At 40.3% G+C, this 24,813-nt stretch overlaps 1 protein-coding gene across 1 annotated transcript; it reads left to right on the top strand.

Annotated features, from left to right (window-relative positions):
- Positions 1 to 16,681: 16,681 nt before the first annotated feature.
- On the top strand, positions 16,682 to 23,321 carry LOC110524445 (ALX homeobox protein 1-like). Its single transcript, XM_021604086.3, has 4 exons — positions 16,682 to 16,932; positions 17,822 to 18,126; positions 18,922 to 19,050; positions 22,263 to 23,321. Exons 1-4 carry the CDS (start codon positions 16,707 to 16,709, stop codon positions 22,590 to 22,592), a joined length of 990 nt encoding a protein of 329 aa, XP_021459761.1. The 5' UTR covers positions 16,682 to 16,706; the 3' UTR covers positions 22,593 to 23,321.
- The last annotated feature ends 1,492 nt before the right edge of the window (positions 23,322 to 24,813 follow it).

Genomic DNA, 24,813 nt, shown 5'->3' with positions numbered 1-24,813 from the left:
CAGAACTAGCCCCAGGGGGAACAGGCAAGAGTGGACCAAAAGCAGTTGAACCACGAAGCATCAGGGAGAGTGGACCATACGCGGTTGAACCAAGAACACACTTACCAGTGGCTCCACAACCCAGGCTGTGCACTTTGACAGCAGACACCCTGAGAGGTTAGGTTCTCTGGGCCTGATTCATACATGGTATTGTAAATGGCTGCAACTCGTATCCAACATACAGAAAGATGACAGTAAAGTTGAGTAGGTAAGATTCTATTATTGTCGGTTATATGCAGGGGATGGGAATGAAATGGATATTACATGGGTATTACTTCTTTGGCCCATTATAAAAGCTAAGGTAATGTTCTAGAATCGAATCGTTCCAGCAAGTAATGTCCCAAGAACAGTCTAAAAAAAATGTAAATGCTTCTTTACACGTAGATAATAGCCTAATTTAGGAAAGTATACAGACAGTTTTTTTTATGTAGTTACGTTACAGAAGTGAGGACGCTTGACATTCTGAACAGTACATATGCATTTGTTGAAAATGTCCATCGTTTTCGCTAAAAACGTAATGGTCGAAAGGACCAGTGACAAACGCAATGGATGCGGGGGATGCGTCAGTGATCTGCTGTGATATATCCAAGGCAATTTGTGTTGAAGTGAAGGAGAGAAACTACCACGTTGTTGGAGAGTGACCACTAATAGCAGAGCATTGAAACCTTTGTTTGTCTGCAGGGAACATTCCCTCCCAGAGTCTGACCCAGACATACTGAACAGAGGCCGAGTGCAGCTTGTGGTGAATTAAGCCCCTTTATTTTTGACTCACTCTACTTTCCTCCTACGTCTGATTGACTTTCGCTGAGTATGTTTAAGGCCTTTTTTCCCTTGTTCCAGTGTAATGACACTTTCCATTTGATCGACTCACTGCAATTTCTTTATTTCATTTGTGGAAATACCAGTGTCAATGTGTGGTTTGCGCAGAGCACAGAATTATGTTGATGCTTCTCAGTTCTTTGAAGTTGAAATGTGCAGGTCTCCCTGTGCAAAATATGAGGCAGTTTAAATGATGATCACTAGCTAAATATAACCACCCCCTTTTCCCTTTCTTCAACTACACACTGCCTTTCTGCCTTGAGAACATGAGAACATAGTTAGTTGTTGAAAATGTGGAGCCAGTTGCGTGAGAAATATCATGTTTGACCTTATTTTAACTGTGTGTGTGTGTGTGTGTGTGTGCGTGTGTGTGTGTGTGTGTGTGTGTGTGTGTGATAGCATGCACACGTGTACATTGGACTTATCTAGCAAGACACACGCCCTGTATAATAAAAACCAATTGCCAATAAGCACTTCTTCCATTATCTCACTGCAATCACTGTAGCTTAGGGTGAGATGAGAGGCCTGGACAGCACACGTTCTAAACAAACTACTGTAATAAACCTGTTTTCTGTGTGTGTGTGTTTTATGGCTTTGAGTGTTTGTGCATTGTGCATGCGTTATGTGAATGTTGGTTGTAAGTATGCGTGCGTTGTATGTATGCATCTGTTTCTTTGCGGTGTGTGTGTGTATGCGTGTGTGCAGAGTGGGGATAACGGGTCCATCTTAATGCCCCGGGTCGATCTGGAAGCTCGGAGTAGGGTCTGGAAGGGGACAGAGCGCTGTAAGCATTGCTCCTCGACAGGAAACGGGTATGAAAAAAAAAAAACATTTCAGAGAAGAATGACTGGCCCTGTCAAACAGACTTCAGCTCAGGAGTTTGAGTGACAAAGATGCTACTGACAGGGAGGCCACAAGCAGATGACCAGATTAAACAAGCTGCAGGAATCTAAAGCAGAAGGCAAACTTTCCTTCCTAATGAAATGAAATGAGATTCCGATGATGATTTAGAAATGATATCCACGATGGCAGCGACTTGCTGCATACTAAAGACATCGCTGTAGGACTAGGATCGGGTGGGAAAGTAAGAGAAAGGCCCTCTCTCTAATCAAACAACACATCAAATTGTCGAGAGTAAATTTAGTTATGCATGTGTAAGCCGGGCAAATCTTTCATAAACTGCATTTAATTAGCACATAATGTCACGACTTCTGCCGAAGTCGTTGCCTCTCCTTGTTCGGGCGGTGCTCGGCGTTCGACGTCACCGGTCTTCTAGCCATCATTGATCCTTTTTTCATTTTCCATTGGTTTTGTCTTGTCTTCCCACACACCTGTTTTCAATCCCATTCTTTACCTGTTGTGTATTTAACCCTCTGTTTCCCCTCATGTCTTTGTCAGAGATTGTTTTATTGTCAGTGTAGTGTGATTGTTGTATAGGTGCGCGTCGGGTCCTCGTACCCATGTTTGTGTGTTTATGTACATTTAGTGTTATGGAGCATACTCCGTGGACTTTATTAAAAGACTCCATTTTACACTCCATTTGACTCTCCTGTGCCTGACTTCCCTGCCACCTATTAAACCTACGCATGACACATAATCAAAAAGTTATTTCATTAATAAATGATAGCAGCTCTTGGCAACTCGCCTACTAAGGAAAGCAGCAGTCCCATAGACTGAAAACTCTCTGTTGAAAATACGTATAGATCAGGGGTAGTCTGCCAGTTTGAAGCATCAACCATATGGAAATATTTCCGTTTCCTCTGAAGGAGTGTAGACTACATCAGTCAAGTTTCAAAGTCAAAGGTTCACTTACTTTGCCATGACAGTAAAGTTTATGTCAATACTATATAACCTATTGCAATGCGATACCCACCGCTCGCTGGGGTGGTGCCATAAAGTGAAATTTCAGCCCCACAAAATATTTTCACTACTTGTGAAGAGGAAACCACTTAAGTTGCACATCTACTGCCTAAATGTTGTTCTCATTCAAAGCTAATGGGAGTAAAAGGACTGAAAACTATTTGTTTGGTCACAGCGGTCGATGGAATTTGTGGCCATTTATTTATTTCCTTACTTTTTAATAGCAAGACCGTTGAAAATAGCAACTAAATGACCAACACGTGTGTCAATAAAGACAAGATTTGTTTTGGCCTCTGTTTTTGATTCGGAGCAAAACAAATAAATACAAATATATTTTACTAACAGACATTTCAACACACAAGTTCTCAATGGGTTCTCCAAACAAACACAAAAGGACCCCTGTGGTTGATTGTGTTACAATAATAGTACATTAAAAACATGCTCCGGGAACTTTGGCGACTACTAAGTATTTTTTAAGCCTCCCGCTTTGGGCTGGATGTGTCAGTGTGTAGTTAATTTAAGTTGTAATGCCAGAGAATATTTTGTTTGGAGGATATAATGGCACGGGTGTTGGGCTCGTGACGAAGTCAAAGGCCAGCAAACATTGCCAATATATCTTCCAAATACCGTCTTCGAGGGCATTATCACTTTTATACAACGGGTTAACAACATGTTCAAATAATTATTGACATATTTTCATGAAAAACTTCATTTTGACAAATTTATTCACACTATTTCATCCTTCCATACTATTTCATCCTACCCAAGCTGACTGGTCATTCATTCTATCGGTTTGGTAGTTAGAGACACGACCCAATCGTTCTGTCATTTTGTTCTGTATCTACGGACGGAACCCAGTCGTTCTGTCATTTTGTTCTGTATCTACGGACGGAACCCAGTCGTTCTGTCATTTTGTTCTGTATCTACGGACGGAACCCAGTCGTTCTGTCATTTTGTTCTGTATCTACGGACGGAACCCAGTCGTTCTGTCATTTTGTTCTGTATCTACGGACGGAACCCAGTCGTTCTGTCATTTTGTTCTGTATCTACGGACGGAACCCAGTCGTTTGTTCTAAATGTTCCATTGCCATACTGGCTGGCAACGTTCTTATCCCTAGCTTTCTAGCTAGCCAGAAAACAGTATTTTAGCAGCATTTACATTTGTTTAAGCTGTTTTCTAGTGACATTTATTTGGATACATCCATAACAATGAGCTAATGAGGTGTGATTTTCCCTGGCATAGAAAATGTGCTCACTCGTCAGGACACTGTTGTTCAGAGGAGCTAGCCAACAACACAGCTAACACAATCACTTCAAACTAGAGCTGGAAAGACCGCAAACTAGGTGCGCTTCGTTTCGTTTGACATTTTTTCAATTAACATTTCCATACAATTGATGCCAGCTGATTCGACTGGGTAAGAAACGCTGCCTGCCTGTATGTCTGTCTCATCCTGACACATTCATTACTATGGGATAGCTGGAGATCGAATTTGAATATTGAAACGATATTGCAAATGTCGGAGAGACAGACAGCAAAGTTTATACAAATCCTCTGTTGATAACTAAATGTTAGTCTAAAAGAATATGAGATAATGTCTAGATGCTTTTTAAAGTGGAGATTAAGTTTATAAACTGTCTGGCTGGGCTGATGAGACAGTGAATTGCGCAGTCAGATGGAACAGAGTACAAAGGCTTTTTTAACATCATAGATTTAGTCTGTGGTAACTTGTGGAATAGACACCAGCTGGAATGTGGTTTTAACCAATCAGCATCCAAGATTAGATCCACCCGTTGTATAAACATGCATAACCTATGAGAATATATACTGCCTTACCTAAATTAGGCACAAAATCCCCTGTTTGAAAGCAACAGTTTCTGGAAGCTGTGCTGCGCCATTTTCCTTACATTTTCCCCTACGTGGTCCAGCCCCCTAGCAATTTGAGTTCAACCAATCAATGAGATTCAGGCCCTCGCCACATATCTGTATGTGACGTAGTATGCAATTTTCGGGGACCACTTTTAGCTCGTGAGCACTAGTTTCAGAATTACTCGCTAAAAAGTGTACAAAAGTACCTGAGAATATCTTTAAATAAAATCAAACCATTGAGATGGAAATAAGCTGTGGTACTCATATATATATATACAGTGGGGAGAACAAGTATTTGATACACTGCCGATTTTGCCGGTTTTCCTACTTACAAAGCATTTAGAGGTCTGTAATTTTTATCATAGGTACACTTCAACAGTGAGAGACGGAATCTAAAACAAAAATCCAGAAAATCACATTGTATGATTTTTAAGTAATTAATTTGCATTTTATTGCATGACATACTGTAAGTATTTGATCACCTACCAACCAGTAAGAATTCCGGCTCTCACAGACCTGTTAGTTTTTCTTTAAGAAGCCCTCCTGTTCTCCACTCATTACCTGTATTAACTGCACCTGTTTGAACTCGTTACCTGTATAAAAGACACCAGTCCACACACTCAATCAAACAGACTCCAACCTCTCCACAATGGCCAAGACCAGAGAGCTGTGTAAGGACATCAGGGATAAAATTGTAGACCTGCACAAGGCTGGGATGGGCTACAGGACAATAGGCAAGCAGCTTGGTGAGAAGGCAACAACTGTTGGTGCAATTATTAGAATATGGAAGAAGTTCAAGATGAAGGTCAATCACCCTCGGTCTGGGGCTCCATGCAAGATCTCACCTCGTGGGACATCAATGATCATGAGGAATGTGAGGGATCAGCCCAGAACTACACGGCAGGACCTGGTCAATGACCTGAAGAGAGCTGGGACCACAGTCTCAAAGAAAACCATTAGTATCACACTACACCGTCATGGATTAAAATCCTGCAGCGTACGTAAGGTCCCCCTGCTCAAGCCAGCGCATGTCCAGGCCCGTCTGAAGTCCAGAGGAGGAATGGGAGAAGGTCATGTGGTCTGATGAGTCAAAAATATAGCTTTTTGGTCTAAACTCCACTCGCCGTGTTTGGAGGAAGAAGAAGGATGAGTACAACCCCAAGAACACCATCCCAACCGTGAAGCATGGAGGTGGAAATATAATTCTTTGGGGATGCTTTTCTGCAAAGTGGACAGGACGACTGCACCGTATTGAGGGGAGGATGGATGGGGCGATGTATTGCGAGATCTTGGCCAACAACCTCCTTCCCCCAGTAAGAGCATTGAAGATGGGTCGTGGCTGGGTCTTCCAGCATGACAACGACCCGAAACACACAGCCAGGGCACCTAAGGAGTGGATCCGTAAGAAGCATCTCAAGGTACTGGAGTGGCCTAGCCAGTCTCCAGACCTGAACCCAATAGAACATCTTTGGAGGGAGCTGAAAGTCCGTATTGCCCAGCGACAGCCCTGAAACCTGAAGGATCTGGAGAAGGTCTGTATGGAGGAGTGGGCCAAAATCCCTGCTGCAGTGTGTGCAAACCTGGTCAAGAACTACAGGAAACGTATGATCTCTGTAATTGTTTCTGTACCAAATATTAAGTTCTGCTTTTCTGATGTATCAAATACTTATGTCATGCAATAAAATGCATATTAATTAGTTAAAAATCATACAATGTGATTTTCTGTATTTCTGTTTTAGATTTCGTCTCTCACAGTTGATGTGTACCTATGATTAAAATTACAGACCTATACATGCTTTGTAAGTAGGAAAACCTGCAAAATCGTCAGTGTATCAAATACTTGTTCTCCCCACTGCATATATATACACACACACTCTGTGGTACTCACAGATACTCTTATATTTAGCATGGTTTAATTATAAAAAGGGAGTCTTAAAAGGGTCTTGAAAAGGGTCTCTGACCGAAACGTCGACAACAAATGTGGCAGGATAAAATCGTTGGAGAGGGAGTTACATTTTCTCTACAATTAATCATAAAATGGTCAGTCATTAATTGAATAGACAAAGATTCCCTACTTCATGATACTCTATAAGGGACAGTAGCCGTGTAGGTATTTTGAGCTGGTAAGTACCTGTAATATGTGCTGTGCTCCAGCCCCCCACCACCACCCGCCGTCCCCTCTTGTTGAGCTCCCTATGAAGGGCTCGGCTGTTGAGCTGGGGCCCTGAGGCTGGTACACGCGGAACACTTCATGCCCACAGACACACTCCCTTTGTTCTTGTGTTTGGAGAGCTTTGTGCTGATCCCCAGGTGAAATGCAATAGACTACAGCTGACAGTTACCCAGGGGAGAACACTCAGAAAGAGTGAAGTTTAGTGGATTGTACTGTACATGAGCTGCTGTCCATACATTTCATTTGTGTGGTAGGATACACAAAATAGTTGATGTACTGTATATTATATACAGTGCATTCAGAAAGTATTCAGTCCACTTGACTGCACATTTTGTTAGGTCACAGCCTTATTCTAAAATTGATTAAATTGTTTTTTCCTCTCATTGTTTTTCCCCCTTTATCTACACACGATACCCAATAATGACAAAGCAAAAACAGGATTGTAGAAAGTTATGCAAATATATTAAAATTAAAAATGAAATATAACATTTACATAAGAATTCAGAGCCTTTACTCAGTACTTTGTTGAAGCACCTTTGGCAGCGATTACAGCCTTGAGTCTTCTTGGGTATGACGCTACAAGCTTGGCACACCTGCATTTGAGGAGTTTCTCCCATTCTTCTCTGCAGATCCTCTCAAGCTCTGTCAGGTTGGATGGGGAGCGTTGTTTCACAGCTATTTTCAGGTCTCCCAGATAATTTTGATCGGGTTCAAGTCCGGGCTTTGGCTGAGCAACACAAGGACATTCAGAGACTAGTCACAAAGCCACTCCTGTGTTGTCTTGCCTGTGCGTTGGGTCGTTGTCCTGTTGGAAGGTGAACCTTCACCCAAGTCTGAGGTCCTGAGCACTCTGGAGCAGGTTTTCATCAAGGATCTCTCTGTACTACGCTCCGTTCATCTTTCCCTCGATCCTGACTAGTCTCCCAGTCCCTGCAGCAGAAAAACATCCCCACTGCATGATGCTGCCACATGCTTCACAGCAGGGATGGTGTCAGGTTTACTCCAGAAGTGACACTTGGCATTCAGTCCAAAGAGTTCAATCTTGGTTTCATCAGACCAGAGAATCTTGTTTTTCATGGTCTGGGAGTCTTTAGGTGCTTCTTGGCAAACTCCAAGCGGGCTGTCATGTGCCTTTTACTGAGCAGAGGCTTCCATCTGGAAACTCTACCATAAATGTCTGATTGGTGGAGTGCTGCAAATATGGTTGTCCTTCGGTAGGTTCTCCCATCTCCACAGAGGAACTCTAGAGCCCTGTCATCGTGACCTTCGGGTTCTTGGTCACCTCCCTGAAAAAGACCCTTCTCATTCGATTGCTCAGAATGATGGAGGCCACTGTGTTCTTGGGGACCTTCAATGCTGCAGACATTTTTTGTTATGCTCCCCCAGATCTGTGCCTTGACACAATCGAGCTCTCGGAGCTCTACCGCCAATGCCTTCGACCTCATGGCTTGGTTTTTGCTCTGACATGCACTGCCTTATATAGACAGGTGTGTGCTTTTCAAATCATGTTCAATCAATTTAATTAACCACAGGTGGACTCCAATCAAGTTGTAGAAACATCAAGGATGATCAATGGAAACATGATGCAACTGAGCTCAATTTTGAGTCGCATAGCAAAGGGTCTGAATACTTATGTATAATAGGTATCTGTTTTTAGATTTGAACTAAATTTGAAAACATTTCGAACAACCATTAAAGTCATTATGGGTTATTGTGTGTAGATTACTGAGGATTTGTAAATGTTTTAATCCATTTTAGAATAAGACTGTAACATAACAAAATGTGGAAAAAGTCAAGGGTTCTGAATACTTTCTGAAGGCACTGTTTATTCAGTACCAGTCAAAAGTTTGGACACCTACTACTCATTCAATGTTTTTTCTTTATTTGTACTATTTTATACATTGTAGAATAATAGTGAAGACATATAAACGAGTAGTAACCAAAAACATGTTAAACAAATCAAAATATATTTTATATTTGAGATTCTTCAAAGTAGCCACCCTTTGCCTTGATGGCAGCTTTGCACACCCTGGCATTCTCTCAACCAGCTTCACCTGGAATGCTTTTCCAACAGTCTTGAAGGAGTTCCCACATATGCTGAACACTTGTTAACTGCTTTTCCTTCACTCTGCAATCCAACTCATATCAAACCATCTCAATTGGGTTGAGGTTGGGTGATTGTGGAGGCCAGGTCATCTGAGGCAGCACTCCATCACTCTCCTCCTTGGTCAAATAGCCCTTACACAGCCTGGAGGTGTGTTAGGTCACTGTCCTGTTGAAAAACAAATTATAGTCCCACTAAGAGCAAACCAGAACGCTGCAGAATACAGAATGCTGTGGTGCCATGCTGGTTAGGTGTGCCTTGAATTCTAAATAAATCATAGACCGTGTCACCAGCAAAGCCCCCCCACACAATCACACCTCCTTCTCCATGCTTCATAGTAGGAACCACACATGCGGAGATCATCTGATCACCTACTCTGCGTCTCACAAAGACACGGCGGTTGGAACCAAAAATCTCTAATTTGAACTCATCAGACCAAATGACACATTTTCCACCAGTCAAATGTCAATCGCTCATGTTTCGTTGCCCAAGCAAGTCTCTTCTTCTTCTTAATGTCCTTTAGTAGTGGTTTCTTTGCAGGCCTGATTCACTCAGTCTCCTCTGAACGGTTAATGTTGAGATGTGTCTGTTACTTTAACCCCGTGAAGCATTTATTTAGGCTACAATTTCTGAGGCTGGTTACTCTAATGAACTTATCCTCTGTAGTAGAGGTAACTCTGGGTCTTCCTTTCCTGTGGCGGTCCTCATGAGAGCCAGTTTCATTATAAAGCTTAATGGTTTTTGCAACGTGGTTTTTGCAAAGTTCTTGACATTTTCCGGATTGACAGACCTTCATGTCTTATAGTACTGTATAAATGTATATATACACAAAAGTATGTGGACACCCTTTCAAATTAGTAGATTTGGCTATTTCAGCCACACAGGTGTATGACAGGTGTATAAAATTGAGCACACAGCCTTGCAATCTCCAAACATTGGCAGTAGAATGGCCTTACGGACGAGCTCAGTGACTAACATTGTGGCACCGTCATAGGATGCAACCTTTCCAACAAGTCAGTTTGTCAAATTTCAGCCCTCCTAGAGCTACCCCGGTCAACTGTAAGTGTTGTTATTGTGAAGTGGAAACGTCTAGGAGCAATATTGGCTCAGCCATGAAGTGGTAGGCCACACAAGCTCACAGAATTGGACCACTGATTGCTGAAGAATGTAGCTCGTAAAAATCATATTTTCTCGGTTGCGAAACTCACTACCGAGTTCCAAACTGCCTCTGGAAGCAATATTAGCACAAAAATTGTTCGTCGGGAGCTTCATGAGATGGGTTTCCATGGCCGAGCAGCCACACACAAGCTTAAGATCACCAAGCACAACGCCAAGCTTCGGCTGGAGGGGTGTAAAGCTCGCCGCCATTGGACTCTGGAGCAGTGGAAACACATTCTCTGGAGTGATGAATTACACTTCACCATCTGGCAGTCTGAATTAAGAATCTGGGTTTGGCGGATGCCAGGAGAACGTGGTTCTTCATGGTTCGGGCAGGGCCCCTTAGTTCCAGTGAAGGGACAACTTAACGCTACAGCATACAATGACATTCTATACGATTCTGTGATTACAACTTTGTGGCAACAGTTTGGGAAAAGCTATTTTCTGTATCAACATGACAATGCCCCTGTGCACAAAGTGAGGTCCATATAAAAATGGTTTGTCAAGATCATTGTGGAAGAACTTGACTGGCCTGCACAGAGCTCTGATCTCAACCCCATCAAACACCTTTGTGACGAATTGGAACGCCGACTGCGAGCCAGTCCTAATCACCCAACATCAGGACCCGACCTAACAAATGCTCTTGTGGCTGAATGGAAGCAAGTCTCTGCAGCAATGTTCCAAACTCTAGGGGCAAGCCTTCCCAGACAAGTGGAGGCTGTAAAGCAGCAAAGGGGGGACCAACTCCATATTGATGCCCATGATTTTGGAGTGAGATGTTCAACGAGCAGGTGTCCACATACATTTGTCCACGTAGTGAATGTGATATATTTCAATATATTTCTCTTCAGTCAAGGAGCATCAAGGCAAAAATACTTTATCCTGAGAAATATTGATATGTGTTATGCCAATATGTTATGTAGTTCTGTTAGAATTGTATTTTTCTTTCCCTTTTCTGCAGAAAATAAAGCACCTTCTCCCCAAATAGTGACCTCTGCCCCGTCTAAAAAGGAGCTTATGTGTTTCCGGGACAACCCCTTCCAGATGAGTGGTGGCTGGGGAGGGGGCAAGAAAAGGGACAAAATGCACTAGTAACAACACATTTGTTAATCATAACAAGAAATGTGTTTCAAGCTGCATTCACCAAGACAAAAATAATTCTGTTTGCAGTTACTGTAAGAGTCACTTACAGTATATGCATGTGTTGACATTTCATTGTGACGTGAACTGTTTAACTTTCCTCCCCCAAAAAGTTTAGATGTTATTTGTCTACTATGCAAAAATTCCTTATAGCTTCCTTTCCACTCTCAGCTTGGGATCCGTGGGTCTTCTGAAAATTCATTAAAAGCAATGGGAGAAAAATGAGCCCAAATATCTGCAGGCGTTTTCATTCTGGTCATTGTGCTCGGATATCACTGCCTTAATGCGACCACAGCCTACACTGGAACACATGGAGCAAAGTCCCAAAACGTTCAGCAAATGACACGGTTAATATGCAGATGATGGTCAGAATTAAGAAACAGAACTCCTCTGTTCCAATTGTTAGGATGTGTGTGTGTGTGTGTGTGTGTGTGTGTGTGTGTGTGTGTGTGTGTGTGTGTGTGTGTGTGTGTGTGTGTGTGTGTGTGTGTGTATATTATGTTGTTGTTTTTTCTGACAAACTATCATGACTGGTCTTTGCTGTGGTATAGTACCCTTTTGGTAAAATAACATTGAGAATGACAAGGCGTTTCATCTTAGATGCTGCATATTGTATCTAAGAAAACATGTATTTACTTCAGATGACGAAGTGGCCCTTTTACTCAGCTGTTAATAATAATAATCAAGATAAATAAATGTGATATTCTAAAATAATGATTCAATTCAAGTTTGTTTATTTTTGTTTAGTTTGTTTATTTGATCTAATATATATATATATATATATATATATATATATATATATATATATATATATAGTGCAGACTCATGTTTCAGAGATGTTGCCACACAGCATGTCAGAAACAGACGCAGCTTTGAGTAGAGCGCAAACATTAGAATGTTGTTTTCTTTATTACCAGTTGCAGATTACAATAGTTATTGTTCAGTGTATTTGGATTCCAGAATCCCTCCTACAGACACTGCCCTACCGGAGTGGCTATCTTCAGGGTTGAAGGTTTCTCGCTGGTGTGTTGGCTAGAAATGATACATTAATGAATGTGAAAACAAATAGATGGAGCTGGAGAGAAGAGGTGATTGGCTCTCTGGCAAGAAATGCATGTCCCTCTATTTAGTGTATTTTCTCCTCCCTTCACTTTCATATTTCTCTCTCTGCTCTCTGGTGGTGTTGACTGTATTGAGCCGATCTGGAGTTTTGTCTACAGACATGACTAGTGCCAGTGGTCCTGCCCAGCCCATTACGACTGTTAGGATTTGTAACCCAAGCGCACGGTTCTCCTTCAGGGGAAGATTGAACTCCTGTCCCCCTTCGGGAGGAGCCTGGAGCTTTTACATTGAGATGATTTTCTCTTCTGGCCCATAGCACGGTCAGTGTTATCAGCCAATATTTGGGATTGGTGAGGATTCTATAGTTTACCCTGCCCACCATATAGTATCGCCTTGCTTAATCTCCCATATGTTTATTATTGTTTGTCTTGAATTTTACAACATCATCCCATGCAGGTTACGTATTTGCAGGCCCACTCATTTGAAGAACTTTGGATAATGCTCAGTATGTCAACCAGTGGGGGTTCGTGCCGTTCAAGATGAGAGAGGATGATTTTTTTTATTTTTATGATGAGCATGACCTTATTTCTATTACAGCTTATTGGATGACTGTGATTCATTTTCTGTTCACCCAGCTCAATGTAACATCATTAGGTTTAGGCTACTACATGATACTCTAATTCTCCCTGTACCCATCATGAGTTTGCTACAACCTAGAAAATTAAACTTTACAACGCAGGTACACAGGTCGAGATATTTTTTGTTCACACAATGTATTCAAGACTGTATCCGTTTGTTTGCCTAATAGATTACATTGGGCTATACATAATCACTCTGAACTCACGTTTGTGGTGAAATAAGTGTGCTTGCTGTATATTAGTCATGTAGACAGGAATATTAGAGGGTTTGGCAGTGAGAGAGAGAGAAGAAATCACAATGTTAATCTGTCTGTGGTGAGGTGACCCAAACAGTGTAATAGAATACAGGAGGAGGTCTGAAGAGGAGCCCTGTGTCAAAGTGTTGTTAGTTCTTTAGTCTGTCTAGACAGAGTACATACTGTAGAAGCCAAAAAGGGCTGTGTTTAGACAGACCAACTAGTGGGGAAGATATCAGAATTGGGCTGCCTGTCTAAATGCAGCCATACTAGACTCTGCCTGATCAGGGTTGTGATATATCATGCTTGAGTCTAACCTTGAGTTGAGTGGTCAACTTGAATTGTAGCATGAATGGTCAACTTCATAAATATAATCACAAATGTAGGTTAGTCTCTTACTATGTTTCTCCATTATTTCAGTTTTTGAGCACTAGGAATTTATAGATTTCAATTTTGCTTATTGTTTTCCCACTCACGGTTAGTAGTATAGCCATCTGACTTAAAAATGGGTTCATCTTGGCCAGCTCTACTAGTGGTTTATTATCATTTTAAATAGACTAGTAACCATAGAATCCGTCCCAGATGACATTTTACACTGACTCGGTGCCTGGGTTTTGGAGGCATGCCTGTCAGTGAGCATGCAAAACAAAAGACAAATAAACGAAAAGTAAACAAACAATGAGCATAAATCAGTTGCTCTAACATTTTGTAACCATTTGGAGGTAGGTTTATATGGCGAATCATAGGCAGGCTGCAACAAAAATTAATAACTGCAAAAATAAACTTTGTTTGCTTTGAGAGTAGCCTTCAATATTTCTAAGAATTGAACGTGACTGATAAAAACGGAAACTAAATCAGAGCTGACACTGTGGCTTTGCCTAGCTCGAGCCTTAGAAAACGCGCTACTTCCAAGTATATGTATTATTTAGACCTAGGCTAAACAAGGCTGCTTTAGTGATCACTCGTTGGTCTGAAAAATAACTTGTTACTCGTTTCGGTTCTTAATTTCTACCATAATGATATTCCGATTATTTTCTTAAATAATTTATAAATTATTGCGCTTGAAAGTCGTTTTCTTCTAAGCAACAGTCTCAAAAAGCAGACTTTTTTTTTTTTAAATACCAACTTTTTTAAATTCACTTAAAAACACATCATTATTAGACACCATTTCAAACCCTACTTTATGGCAAACCCGCCGCAATTACAACCAACATCCTATCCACTTTCAAGAACTTGCCGCTCATGGTAGGAGTCCTCAGTCCACCGCCCACCAACAGGCCAAACTGCCGCAACCTTTTGGAATTTTCTCCTCAGCATGAGGCGGCATGGCGAGGTCACATTAGCAGCCCAATAAGACATCCCCCCTGCACTCATATTTTTTTTCCCTCGAGTGTCACGGTCCAACCCCAGGTATTATCATTGACCCGATAGCAAACCACAGCTAAGTATTGTCTGCATGGCAGTTGGTATTGGCCCACCGTATGGAAGGAGGAGGGTGGAAGAGAGTTCGGTTCGTGGCAATGTACTCTTGTCATAAGGAGGGGGGCGTGTTATCCTCTTATTTAAAGTACGTTGGTCACATTTACTGTTTATTGCAGACTTTTCCTCTTCAGTGTAGCCCTATTACATTTATATTATATGTATCTTTAATTAATTTAAAGGTTATGAATAGCCTCATTTTACGCCTTTCTCGATTTTTGCATTGAACTCATATCACCCGAAATTGCTAGGCTTTGTGAAAGAATATATAGTGAAAAGGAAACACACACGTTTACGCAATTACGCACAACATGATAATGCAGTGGTGATGGCTAAGACATTTGTTCACACAATTGTTTCTCCCTGCCATATAAATTCACTCGTGTGGTTGTTCTCAAAACCATACCACGAATGCAATATTAACTGTTTAATAGGTAAATGTATAATATCTGGCCATTCTGACATCATGTCTTTCGTTATGTAGTTTGGTCTGCTAAATTGGACGGGGCATTGCATTCATTGCTTGTACAAGAATATGCCGGCCACATGGTTTAGTGTGAGTTGCAGTGAGTACTGTATATTGCTCCTATTGGAAGTTCCAGGGACTCTCACTAAATCCGATTAACATTGCGGAACATTGAGAGATATAAACATGACACACAGATTCCATTGACATGTCCATGTCATCACTGTATACGTCTTTATTCGTTTCCCAAAAGTTAAAAATACGTTTTCCAAAGTGTCCTGTTGTGATAAAATTCCCACTTCACAAACATGCAGAACTATTAGCTAGGAAATACTGGAAGGCAAGCACCATTGAGGCACACCCAAACTTTAGCTATTACTAAATAGCCTATTTTTGGTCAAACTAAAATGCAAAACCCATATGATGATGCATTTGTCTAAATGCATTGCGAATTTTAAGCACCCGAGCGTCTTATAATACGTATCATTCCATAATGATTCCTGCATTATGAACTTTCTTTGATCCCCTGTTAAAAACTGGCACATTATAGATTCAATTTGATAGTAAGACATTCAACTACAATGGCTCGCGCTGACAGTGTACTAATCCATGCATGCTTCAGGTGTTATATATTTAGAACATATCTGTATTGCAATATGGGCAATAGGCCCATATTAAACCTAAACCAAACAATACATGTTACTGAATTTTTAAAAACCTTGCATAGCCTAATCAGAATATTTTTTTGCTGTGTTAATGCAACAAATGTGCTGAAACGTAACAACGAAAATGCCAAACGAGGGAAACGTTTATAATTATTATTATTACTAATAACAACACCAATAATAATAATAATAATGCAGATGATGATGATTATTAGTATATATATGGTATATATATGCTACTGTATTAGCACTGAATTAGCACAATTTTGCACACAGTGGAGAACTGTCTTTCAAAGCACACACATAAATCCGTCTTAATTGCTATGCCTATAATTTATCTAAAAAGCCACCAACACTTTGTATTGGCCTAGAATTCATCATTTTAGAGAACCTTATTGCATTTAAAAGCATCGTTTTGAAGTCCAAAAAGTTGTAGATGTTTTAAATATCTCCATAAGTCGTTATACTGTGGATTTATATTTTCCTAAATATATTGTCATGAAAGTAGTTCTTCCGATTATTACAGCAATAGGCCGATTTCAACCAGAAACTTGAATTGCCAAGTGAGTGTAGAAGACAATCTTCCGTTTAAATTAGCCATGTCTCAATTTGCAGTAGGCTAGATAAATCATTAGGTTACCTCTCTTTATTTGGGGTATCTAAACGTGTTGTAAATTACATTCAATGTCATTGTTTGATTTTAAATCCTTTCTAGGGTCGAGAATCCCTTAATGTGTGTCTGGTTTGGATTGTGGGAGGAGTTATAATTAACTGCTTCATATTCAAATTTAGGGAGGCTTCTTCAATGAACCCCCTCTCCCTCCCTTTATAAAGGGACCATAGCTAGTGCCTTTAAGACTAGACAAACTAACGGCTTTGGCGAATTATTGTCTTACCAGGGTAACCTATATAGATGCTCCATTTTGTCGAACGTCAACAGTAATTCTATTTGGTCAGTTGACAAGATTAATTTGAGCGACGGGATCTGAGGAAGAAGAAGATGATGATGGAATACGTGAACGATAAATTCGCATTGAAGTGTCAAGCGATTAAGAGCAGCGACTATTACATGGGCTCTGGCAGCGGGTTGGACCAAGTTATGGAGAGTTTGGACAGTGTACAGTACTACAGCAAATCCTCGCCCAAGTGTGTGCAGGCTTTCGGGCTACAGACCACCGAGCACAACACGCGAATGGAGCGGTCCTCACCGTGTGGAGAACAAAACGGTTAGTTACTGGCCCCTTTTCACTGTCCGTGCGTAAAGCGTTACCAAATATATTTTTCAACTGCCGGAGAAATGTGTATGCTGGATGTGTTATTGATGAGATTTGTAAAGGCTATACCTGCAAGCTAAAAGCGTTACCCAAATGTTATTGAAGCAAATATGTATTAGGTTATTTTACGCATGTTATTTTAGCATCCAAATAGTACTGTGCCTGTGAAACGAAATGTATGTGCCATATCTCAAACGTCATTTTTTTATGTGTTATGTCATTCTTAGTGCTGTCCAAAAAAACTGTTTGAATGCCAGAAAGCTATTGGATTGAGGCAATTTAGTTTTTTTTATATATCTTTATATTAGGAATACCTTGAAAGAGCAATAGGCAGTTGTGGTCATATTTTAAATGTCATAAGATTATGAATATCCTAGAAAGTGTGGTTTTGAAAATATGTGTTTCTGGCTTTGTCAATAATAATATTAACAATATCAACCGTCATCAAAACTGAAATGCTAACGTGCAAATGTGTTTACATTAACTGCTTATAGTTAGAGAACAAATGGGCTTATACAACATCTCTTACATTAAATAGAGTTGTCAATATTCTTTATAGGTCTGTCACTTGCCTGTTGTGCAAAGATTACCTTATAATGTAGCATCTGGCAGCCAGCATATATACCAGTATTGTTGCAAGATTGAAAGATTCTGCTAACGTGTTATTGGGAACATAAAAGGAAAATAAAACCTTTTTAAAGTAGCTGAATTTATGAATAGCCCTGTTATCTAAAATAACACTATTTTAAACTATGTTGTAGTTTATTTATTTATACTAATAAATTATAGAAACATTGATGTATCATATTAATAATAATACTTGTCTATTTCTTTCCTGTAGCGAATTATGGTGTCCCCAAAACTGAAGAAGATACCTTGCACGTGGACCTCGGGAGGTCGATAGACAACTGTTGCAATCTGAGGGACTCGCCGGTAATGGCAGGTCAGGAGAAAACGGATTTGTACGAAATCAGTGACAAGTGTGACAGTAACGTATCGAGCAGTAAGAAGAGGCGGCACAGGACGACGTTCACGAGCGCACAGCTGGAGGAGTTGGAGAAGGTGTTTCAGAAAACTCATTACCCAGATGTTTATGTGAGAGAACAGCTGGCGATGAGAACGGAGCTAACCGAGGCCAGAGTGCAGGTAGGTCTACTTCTCTCTCACTTTCATCCAGTTAATCTCTAGACCAGGGGTTCCAAAACCTTTCCACAGCATTGGGGAACATCCTGCGCCCACCCCTGCACACGCGCCAGGTCTATTTCTATGGTTACAAGCACTATTTATGACACAAACAGTTCACACCTTCTTGTTGTTGGAGATTTAAAGCTTATTTCTAAACCTTTTGTCATGAGGTGCAAAGAAAATGTTGCCGTTTTAAAGTTAATTTAATTGCAATTTTATATATTTTGCAATGTCTAATGTGCATTCATGTGATATTTGAGAGACTAAAAAATGACAACAATAACTATAGGCTAAAAAAACGAAATAAAAAGCGTTCACTGACATCGGCTAGTTGATCTGGACATTTCTGACAAGTTATAAAAAGCTCTCCAATGTATACAATGACTAACATGACAAGAGGTACTGGTGATGCACTACCCAATTTGGAAATTGCACCTACTGCATTCTACTATTACAACTTTCAAAAGTAAATTTAAATTCGGACTGAGTTCCTATTTAAAAAAAATAGTAATACATGATATACTGTGAATCACAAATGTACGCACGTTATTTAAAATGGATTGTATCTGAGTGCTCAGGTAATTATTAGCCCTGTGTCACCAAATATTGTCTACAGACAATATCATGCCGAAAAATAAGGGTAGCCTACACCACGTTGCCAAATTAGCCTAGACTATAGCATTTATAACATTTAGGCCCATATGCTCAGTTCTGTTTAGGAAAAGTTTGATTATATTTCTCTATTTCTCCCTCTAGGTGTGGTTTCAAAACAGAAGAGCCAAGTGGAGAAAAAGAGAACGTTATGGGCAGATTCAACAGGCAAAAAGTCATTTTGCAGCGACATATGACATATCAGTGTTGCCAAGGACGGATAGCTACTCACAAGCAAGTTTGCGCTTTTACCAGAGACACGGTTTAATTACCACTATTGAATACTTTTTTGCTAGACTAATTGAACTTCTCTATCATATGGAATTAATATTTTGATTTTGGTGTAATACTTGGTAATTGTTAACAATAATTAGAGCCCATCATGCGTATTTAGCCACACTAACTTTTCTTTTGTATTTTCAAGTGTAGCCTAGGTAGGTTAGTAGCCTACACATTTAGTATATTAAATCAAATGATAATGCTCTTGCTTGCCACCGCACCTTGATATATTGAGCATCCTTGACATAGGCCTATGTTAATAAGATGTATGCTATGCACCATATTTTAGATAAGACTTTGAAAGTTGATTTAGAATGTATCTCGGCAAACCATTGAAATGAATGGCATCTCAGATTTCTCTGAAAATTATTTATCCAGTCAATGGGTGGAGGCTAGTTTAGGCGTATGAGCTTTTAAAAGGGCAATGATTGCTACATTCATTTTTGGTATATCATATTGTGATATATATATATATATACACACACACACACACATATACCCATTGATTCTTAAATAATATAACTTATGAATGCCTCATGAGCTTAGTTCAATTGTCTTACCTCATCAGAACCGAAAATATAAGCTTGTTTTACACCTTTGTTTGTAAATTATGTTATTGTAAACAAACACTGTACATCCTAAAAACATGGTCAAGGGCAGTACTTGCATCCTTATAGCTCAGCCCATGAATTTGAGAGCGGTTACATTTCTCCAGGCCCATCTCGCTATTTACCAAATATGTGGCGGGGTAACGGCTTACTTATTGTTTGAACAAAAGATTGCTCCTTTAAAGCCAATATAAGACGTAAAGCCACAAGGGACTGCCAAAACGCATCCCTTTAAAATAAGTTATGAAGCAAATGGCAGTCATATCGGTCAAGGGGGAAACCCAAACCCGAGGCATAATCCTACAGTAATTTCACTTATGCATGAAAATACATGTAGGCTAAGGCATGTGATAGGCTATATCAGAAATTCTGTAATATAAATATTGTCAACCTAAAATATTGTCATATAATTATAAAAAACATTTATACAGGTTTTATAGCCTACCAATTTCCTGTAGTCTATATATAGCCTCTAAAATATATTTAAACAGACGATAAATGTAAACATCTTGGTTTTCTTGGAAAGCTGTGAGTGCTACTATATGTATTTACAACTTGGCTAAGTCCTATCATCAACTGATTTCAACCAATGTATGGCTGCGGATTGAGTGTATTATTTGATTGGAATGTCGGGCATATTGGCAGTTAATTTGAAAAATTAATAAAATCAATCCTCTAAAACTGTATGCCTAGCTAGCTAACAGCTAGCTGTCTGCCTAGATAGCTACAGTACAGATAACTTATCACAGCACTGGCAAACCATGATTGACCAACTCCCTGACCAAAATGGCTGGGCCTGGTTGCATAAAACACCTTAAGTAGATTTTCCCCTTATCTTTTCCCTTAAAGTTTCCTTAGCTCTAAGTCAGTTGCACAAACATTTTTAAGGTACATTTCCCCCTTAAATAAAGTTAAGGGTGCCCATGAGGTCCCTTACCCGCTTCATTCAGTATGGGTATCAATGTAAACACCATTTTGTGGTGCTCTGGTTACAAAAGGAAAACATTAACCAGCTAGCTACATAGCTAAACAATGCAAAGTGCACAATATATGGCAACAAAGCTAGCTGGCTAGTTAGCTTGATGTATTAGAAAGTCATATAAACAAGTTGGAGAAAAAACTATGTCAAGAAACGTGGTTTGTTATCTCCTGAATCAATTTGGTTGTTCTTTTTGATTGTAGAAGTTCCATTTTGCTATCTCACAAAATGAAAGTGATCTCTTTGACTACTGTAGATGTTTAGTCAGTGAATCAGGCCATCTCCACGGTAACCAGATACTCCTTCTGCCATATGTGCCTTTAAACTACCATAAAACCCCTCAAATATGCCCTTACCTAAAGTATTTGTGAGGCTCTATACCATGCCCTTAAACAATTCCCTTAGGTAAGGGGAAATTATTCCTTCAGTCAAACCCTTAAGGGTAACATTTTATGCAACAGGGCCCTGATCTTTATCCCATCATAAGAAGGTTCATGCCCATTCTAGTGTTCTAATTTCTAATTCAATGGTACAGTTGCTAAGTGGGGGATTGAAGCATGTCCATGTATCTTACTGTTTGATTTACGGCCATGACTCAATTCAGTTCAAAGTTGATGATTTATTCCTTGTAAATATTTTAGGGGGGAACATAAATTGCATTTTTGTGGGTTGGACATGGACATTTCTATGAAAAAGCAGAGTCTGGTTCTGTTTAAAAATATTGCGTTTGTTCCAAAAATTTGACTATATTTACAGATCATTGAGGTCATATCTGATATGCTCTCTGATGTCATATGTTTATGGAAATAATTTTGATTGTAACCAGTTGAAAATGAAATGAAATCCCCATGCAACGCTAAACAAACCGTCATTACGTACGACCACCAAACCATAGCAAAATCTTCACCCCCACCACAATTAAGTTTCTAGATGCATCTGTAAACCAACATTTGGCAGGGATGTTACAGTAGTTGCAAGGGAAAGGATGGGTGCAGATGCTAATCTTCAAGATGTGATTTTTCCTAATGAATCAGGAATACAATTTCTGACATCTGGTCTGGTAGCCTAAGCTCTATACTGTAGGCTATTTTTCATTTATTTTACTAAGCAAGTCAGTTGAGAACAAATTCTTATATACAATGAAGGCATACCGGGGAAGCGTTAACAGGTTTAACTTCCTTGTTCAGGGGTAGAACAACAGATTTTTACCTTGTCAGCTACGGGGATTCGATCCAGCAACCTTTCAGTTCCTGGCCCAACGCTCTAACCACTAAGTTACTGCCGCCCCATCTGAAGTAGTCTGTTCTAAAGTTACACATTTGGATGAAATGGTATATCATATTTTATCGTTGTCTAAAATGTAATGACTGATAAATCCATAAAGATGACACTTTGTCAAAGAAAATTTCTCCTTAATAGAACTAATGAGAAGAAAATGGAAAACCTTTATAACACACACAATTGGATTATGAATATTCAAAACGTCAGGAGCAATTCATAATCAAGATCATTCAACTTTCCTGATAGAATAGAAAGGTCAATCAATAACCAGATAAATGACCTATCATTTCCCTTCCCAGATCCCCAACAACCTGTGGCCCAGCCCTGCTCCCAGTGGCTCAATGGTGTCTTCCTGCATGCTCCCCCGTGGATCTCCTCCCTGTGTAACCTCCTACTCCCACTCCCCCCGCTCCGCAGCCGACCACGGGTATGTGGGCTTCCCCAACCAGCAGAACCAGTTTGGACACGTCTCCATCAACAACTTTTTCACGGCTGACTCCCTCCTCACACCCTCACCCAACGGACACCCGTTCGAGGCCAAGCCTGAGTTCGAGAGACGCTCATCCAGCATCGCCGTGCTGCGGATGAAGGCCAAGGAACATGCGGCTAACATATCCTGGGCCATTTGATTGGGATTGTGAACTTTCTGTCCTCCCAAACGACTGACTCACAGCCACTCTAACTTTATCATTAATACTACGCACGATAATTATATCCCCAATGTTGTATGACTGACAGTGAACTGACTGTGACACCGGATTGATGGAAGAGGACTACCTTAAATTTGAAATGATGTAGGCCTAGATGCTGATCGCTGACTAGCCATCTGCTGGAGAGACATGAACAAACTGTGCCCCTTTTGGTCAAAGTTGAGAGGACAGAGATGATGAACTGAAAGGTTATTAAAGGTCGCCTCATCAAGGTCGAGCTGTGAGTGCATATCAGTTTAATCCACACAGGCGACACTTACTTTCAGGTTAACAACCGATGTGAAAGAGTCATGGAAACACTCCCTAAGTGGGCCCTTTTTGCCAATTATTATTCATAATGAGGCACAATGTGTTGCTGAAAACGTGGTTGTCTATGGCTTTTACACTCCACTTCAGTTTGTTCTACACTGTAGGACTTACAGTACAAGTGTTGAGGTGTTTATATTGTCATTCCCTGTGCTTTCTAATTCCATTGCCCCATGCAGCTCTGGACATACAGAGGACCTGAACAGAAATGAAATGGACTGACACACTAACATGTCTGTGTGCTTTGCAGCAAAGCTATTTAACCCCCATTAGCTCTGTTTGTGTTATATGGCACCAGCACAGGAAGCAGTTGGTATTTTTGTAATAAGGTAATAAAAACATATGTCGTGACATCTTTTTTTGATAGTATATTTTTTCTTTTATTGTATTTCCCTCGCTCATTATAGACTCGGGATGGCGATCCGGGTCGGCAGTACAGGGATGTAAGCAAAGTGTTAGGCTACACTACAATAGTGTGAGTGACGTATTAAAAAGTATAGTGTAATATGAACAATCTACATGGAAATAATAATAAACAACAACCTTTCAGATAGTGCATCTCTTCAGATACTCTACAGATCATTGATATATTATCATCAGACTTCAACCCCCTCTCTCCCTCCTAGAGTCACACACATTATATGCTGTAGCCCACATGGAAACTGATCAGTGATCTCAGAGAGAGAGAGCAGCACAACGGGCATAGGACAGCATGCCTTTGTACTCTTCTAAAAGGGGATTGCAACCCGTTGTGCTGCTCTCTCTCTCGGAGATCTCTGCCTATTCATCTCATCGGGGAAAACTTGTCCATATTAATGGCATGCTTGATTCAATTACAACCGTAAGTTGTGTCAGATGCTTTGATATGACACTGCCTTTGTTTTCCTAGGGCACTACTTCACTTCCTGGCTATTGCCAATCAAAACTATGTATCAGAGTATTTTACTGTATCTACAACATACCAAAACAATGGTCCTTTATTGAGAAGTTTAAGGCTTGAAACAAGACCTGGATAATTATAGTGGTCAGCCTGACATATGCTTTGAGGTCTTGGCTTTCAGAAAGCAGATATTTTGGACTGAGTCAGAGCACATTGGGTCAATTGCAACGCATGTCATTACAAGAATGATGTCATTTTCTTGGCTTCCGATTATCTCTACTTTGAATTAAACTCAAAGTCTTAACTTACTAAAATTCATATATTCATCTAGCCTGCTCAGTAGACTTCCAATAGACCATATACCGCTTAGGATAAGCTAATGATTCACATTAATATGCTTCCTTCCAAAGGATGGAGGATGGCAAGTTAATAATAGACCAACGTCTACTACCCCCATACAGATAGTATGTTCAAATACCCAGACTAGTGTACTAAATAGTATACGAAAGAAGAACGTTTTGTATTATGTGAAATTTCAAAAATACCCGTCATCTAATGCACGTTTGTGTTGACCTTACGTCGTCGTCTTCATAACGGTGGTCTGCAAACCAACATTAAAGGTGCATGCCGCCACCTACTGTGCTGGAGTGCGTGGTTAACTTAACATCTAACCTTTATGTATAACTAGGCAACAAAGTTATGAACAAATTCTTATTTACAATGACAGCCTACCCCAAATGACGCTGGGCCAATTGTGCGCCACCCTAAGGGACTCCCAATCACTGCCGGATGTGATGCAGCCTGGATTTGAACCAGGGAATGCAGTGACACCTCTTGCACTGAGATGCAGTGTCTTAGACCACTCCTCCACCTCAAGGTTTGCAACATTTCTAAATCCTCCTACCTAACTCAGTACTTCTGAGAAAATAACAAAGAGCCGAACTAACTTCTACT

This window comes from Oncorhynchus mykiss, chromosome 1, assembly GCF_057628025.1.
Source record: "Oncorhynchus mykiss isolate SJ-2025 chromosome 1, ASM5762802v1, whole genome shotgun sequence".
Classification (NCBI taxonomy): Eukaryota; Metazoa; Chordata; class Actinopteri; order Salmoniformes; family Salmonidae; genus Oncorhynchus; species Oncorhynchus mykiss.
Note: the sequence above shows the minus strand (reverse complement) of the source record. Positions and strands in the feature narration are given on the sequence as shown.

Coding starts and splice junctions, on each gene's coding strand:
- LOC110524445 (XM_021604086.3), top strand. CDS start 16,707: ATGATGATGGAATACGTGAACGATAAATTCGCATTGAAGTGTCAAGCG. Junction 16,933..17,821: donor ACCGTGTGGAGAACAAAACG/GTTAGTTACTGG, acceptor TCTTTCCTGTAG/CGAATTATGGTGTCCCCAAA. Junction 18,127..18,921: donor TAACCGAGGCCAGAGTGCAG/GTAGGTCTACTT, acceptor TTCTCCCTCTAG/GTGTGGTTTCAAAACAGAAG.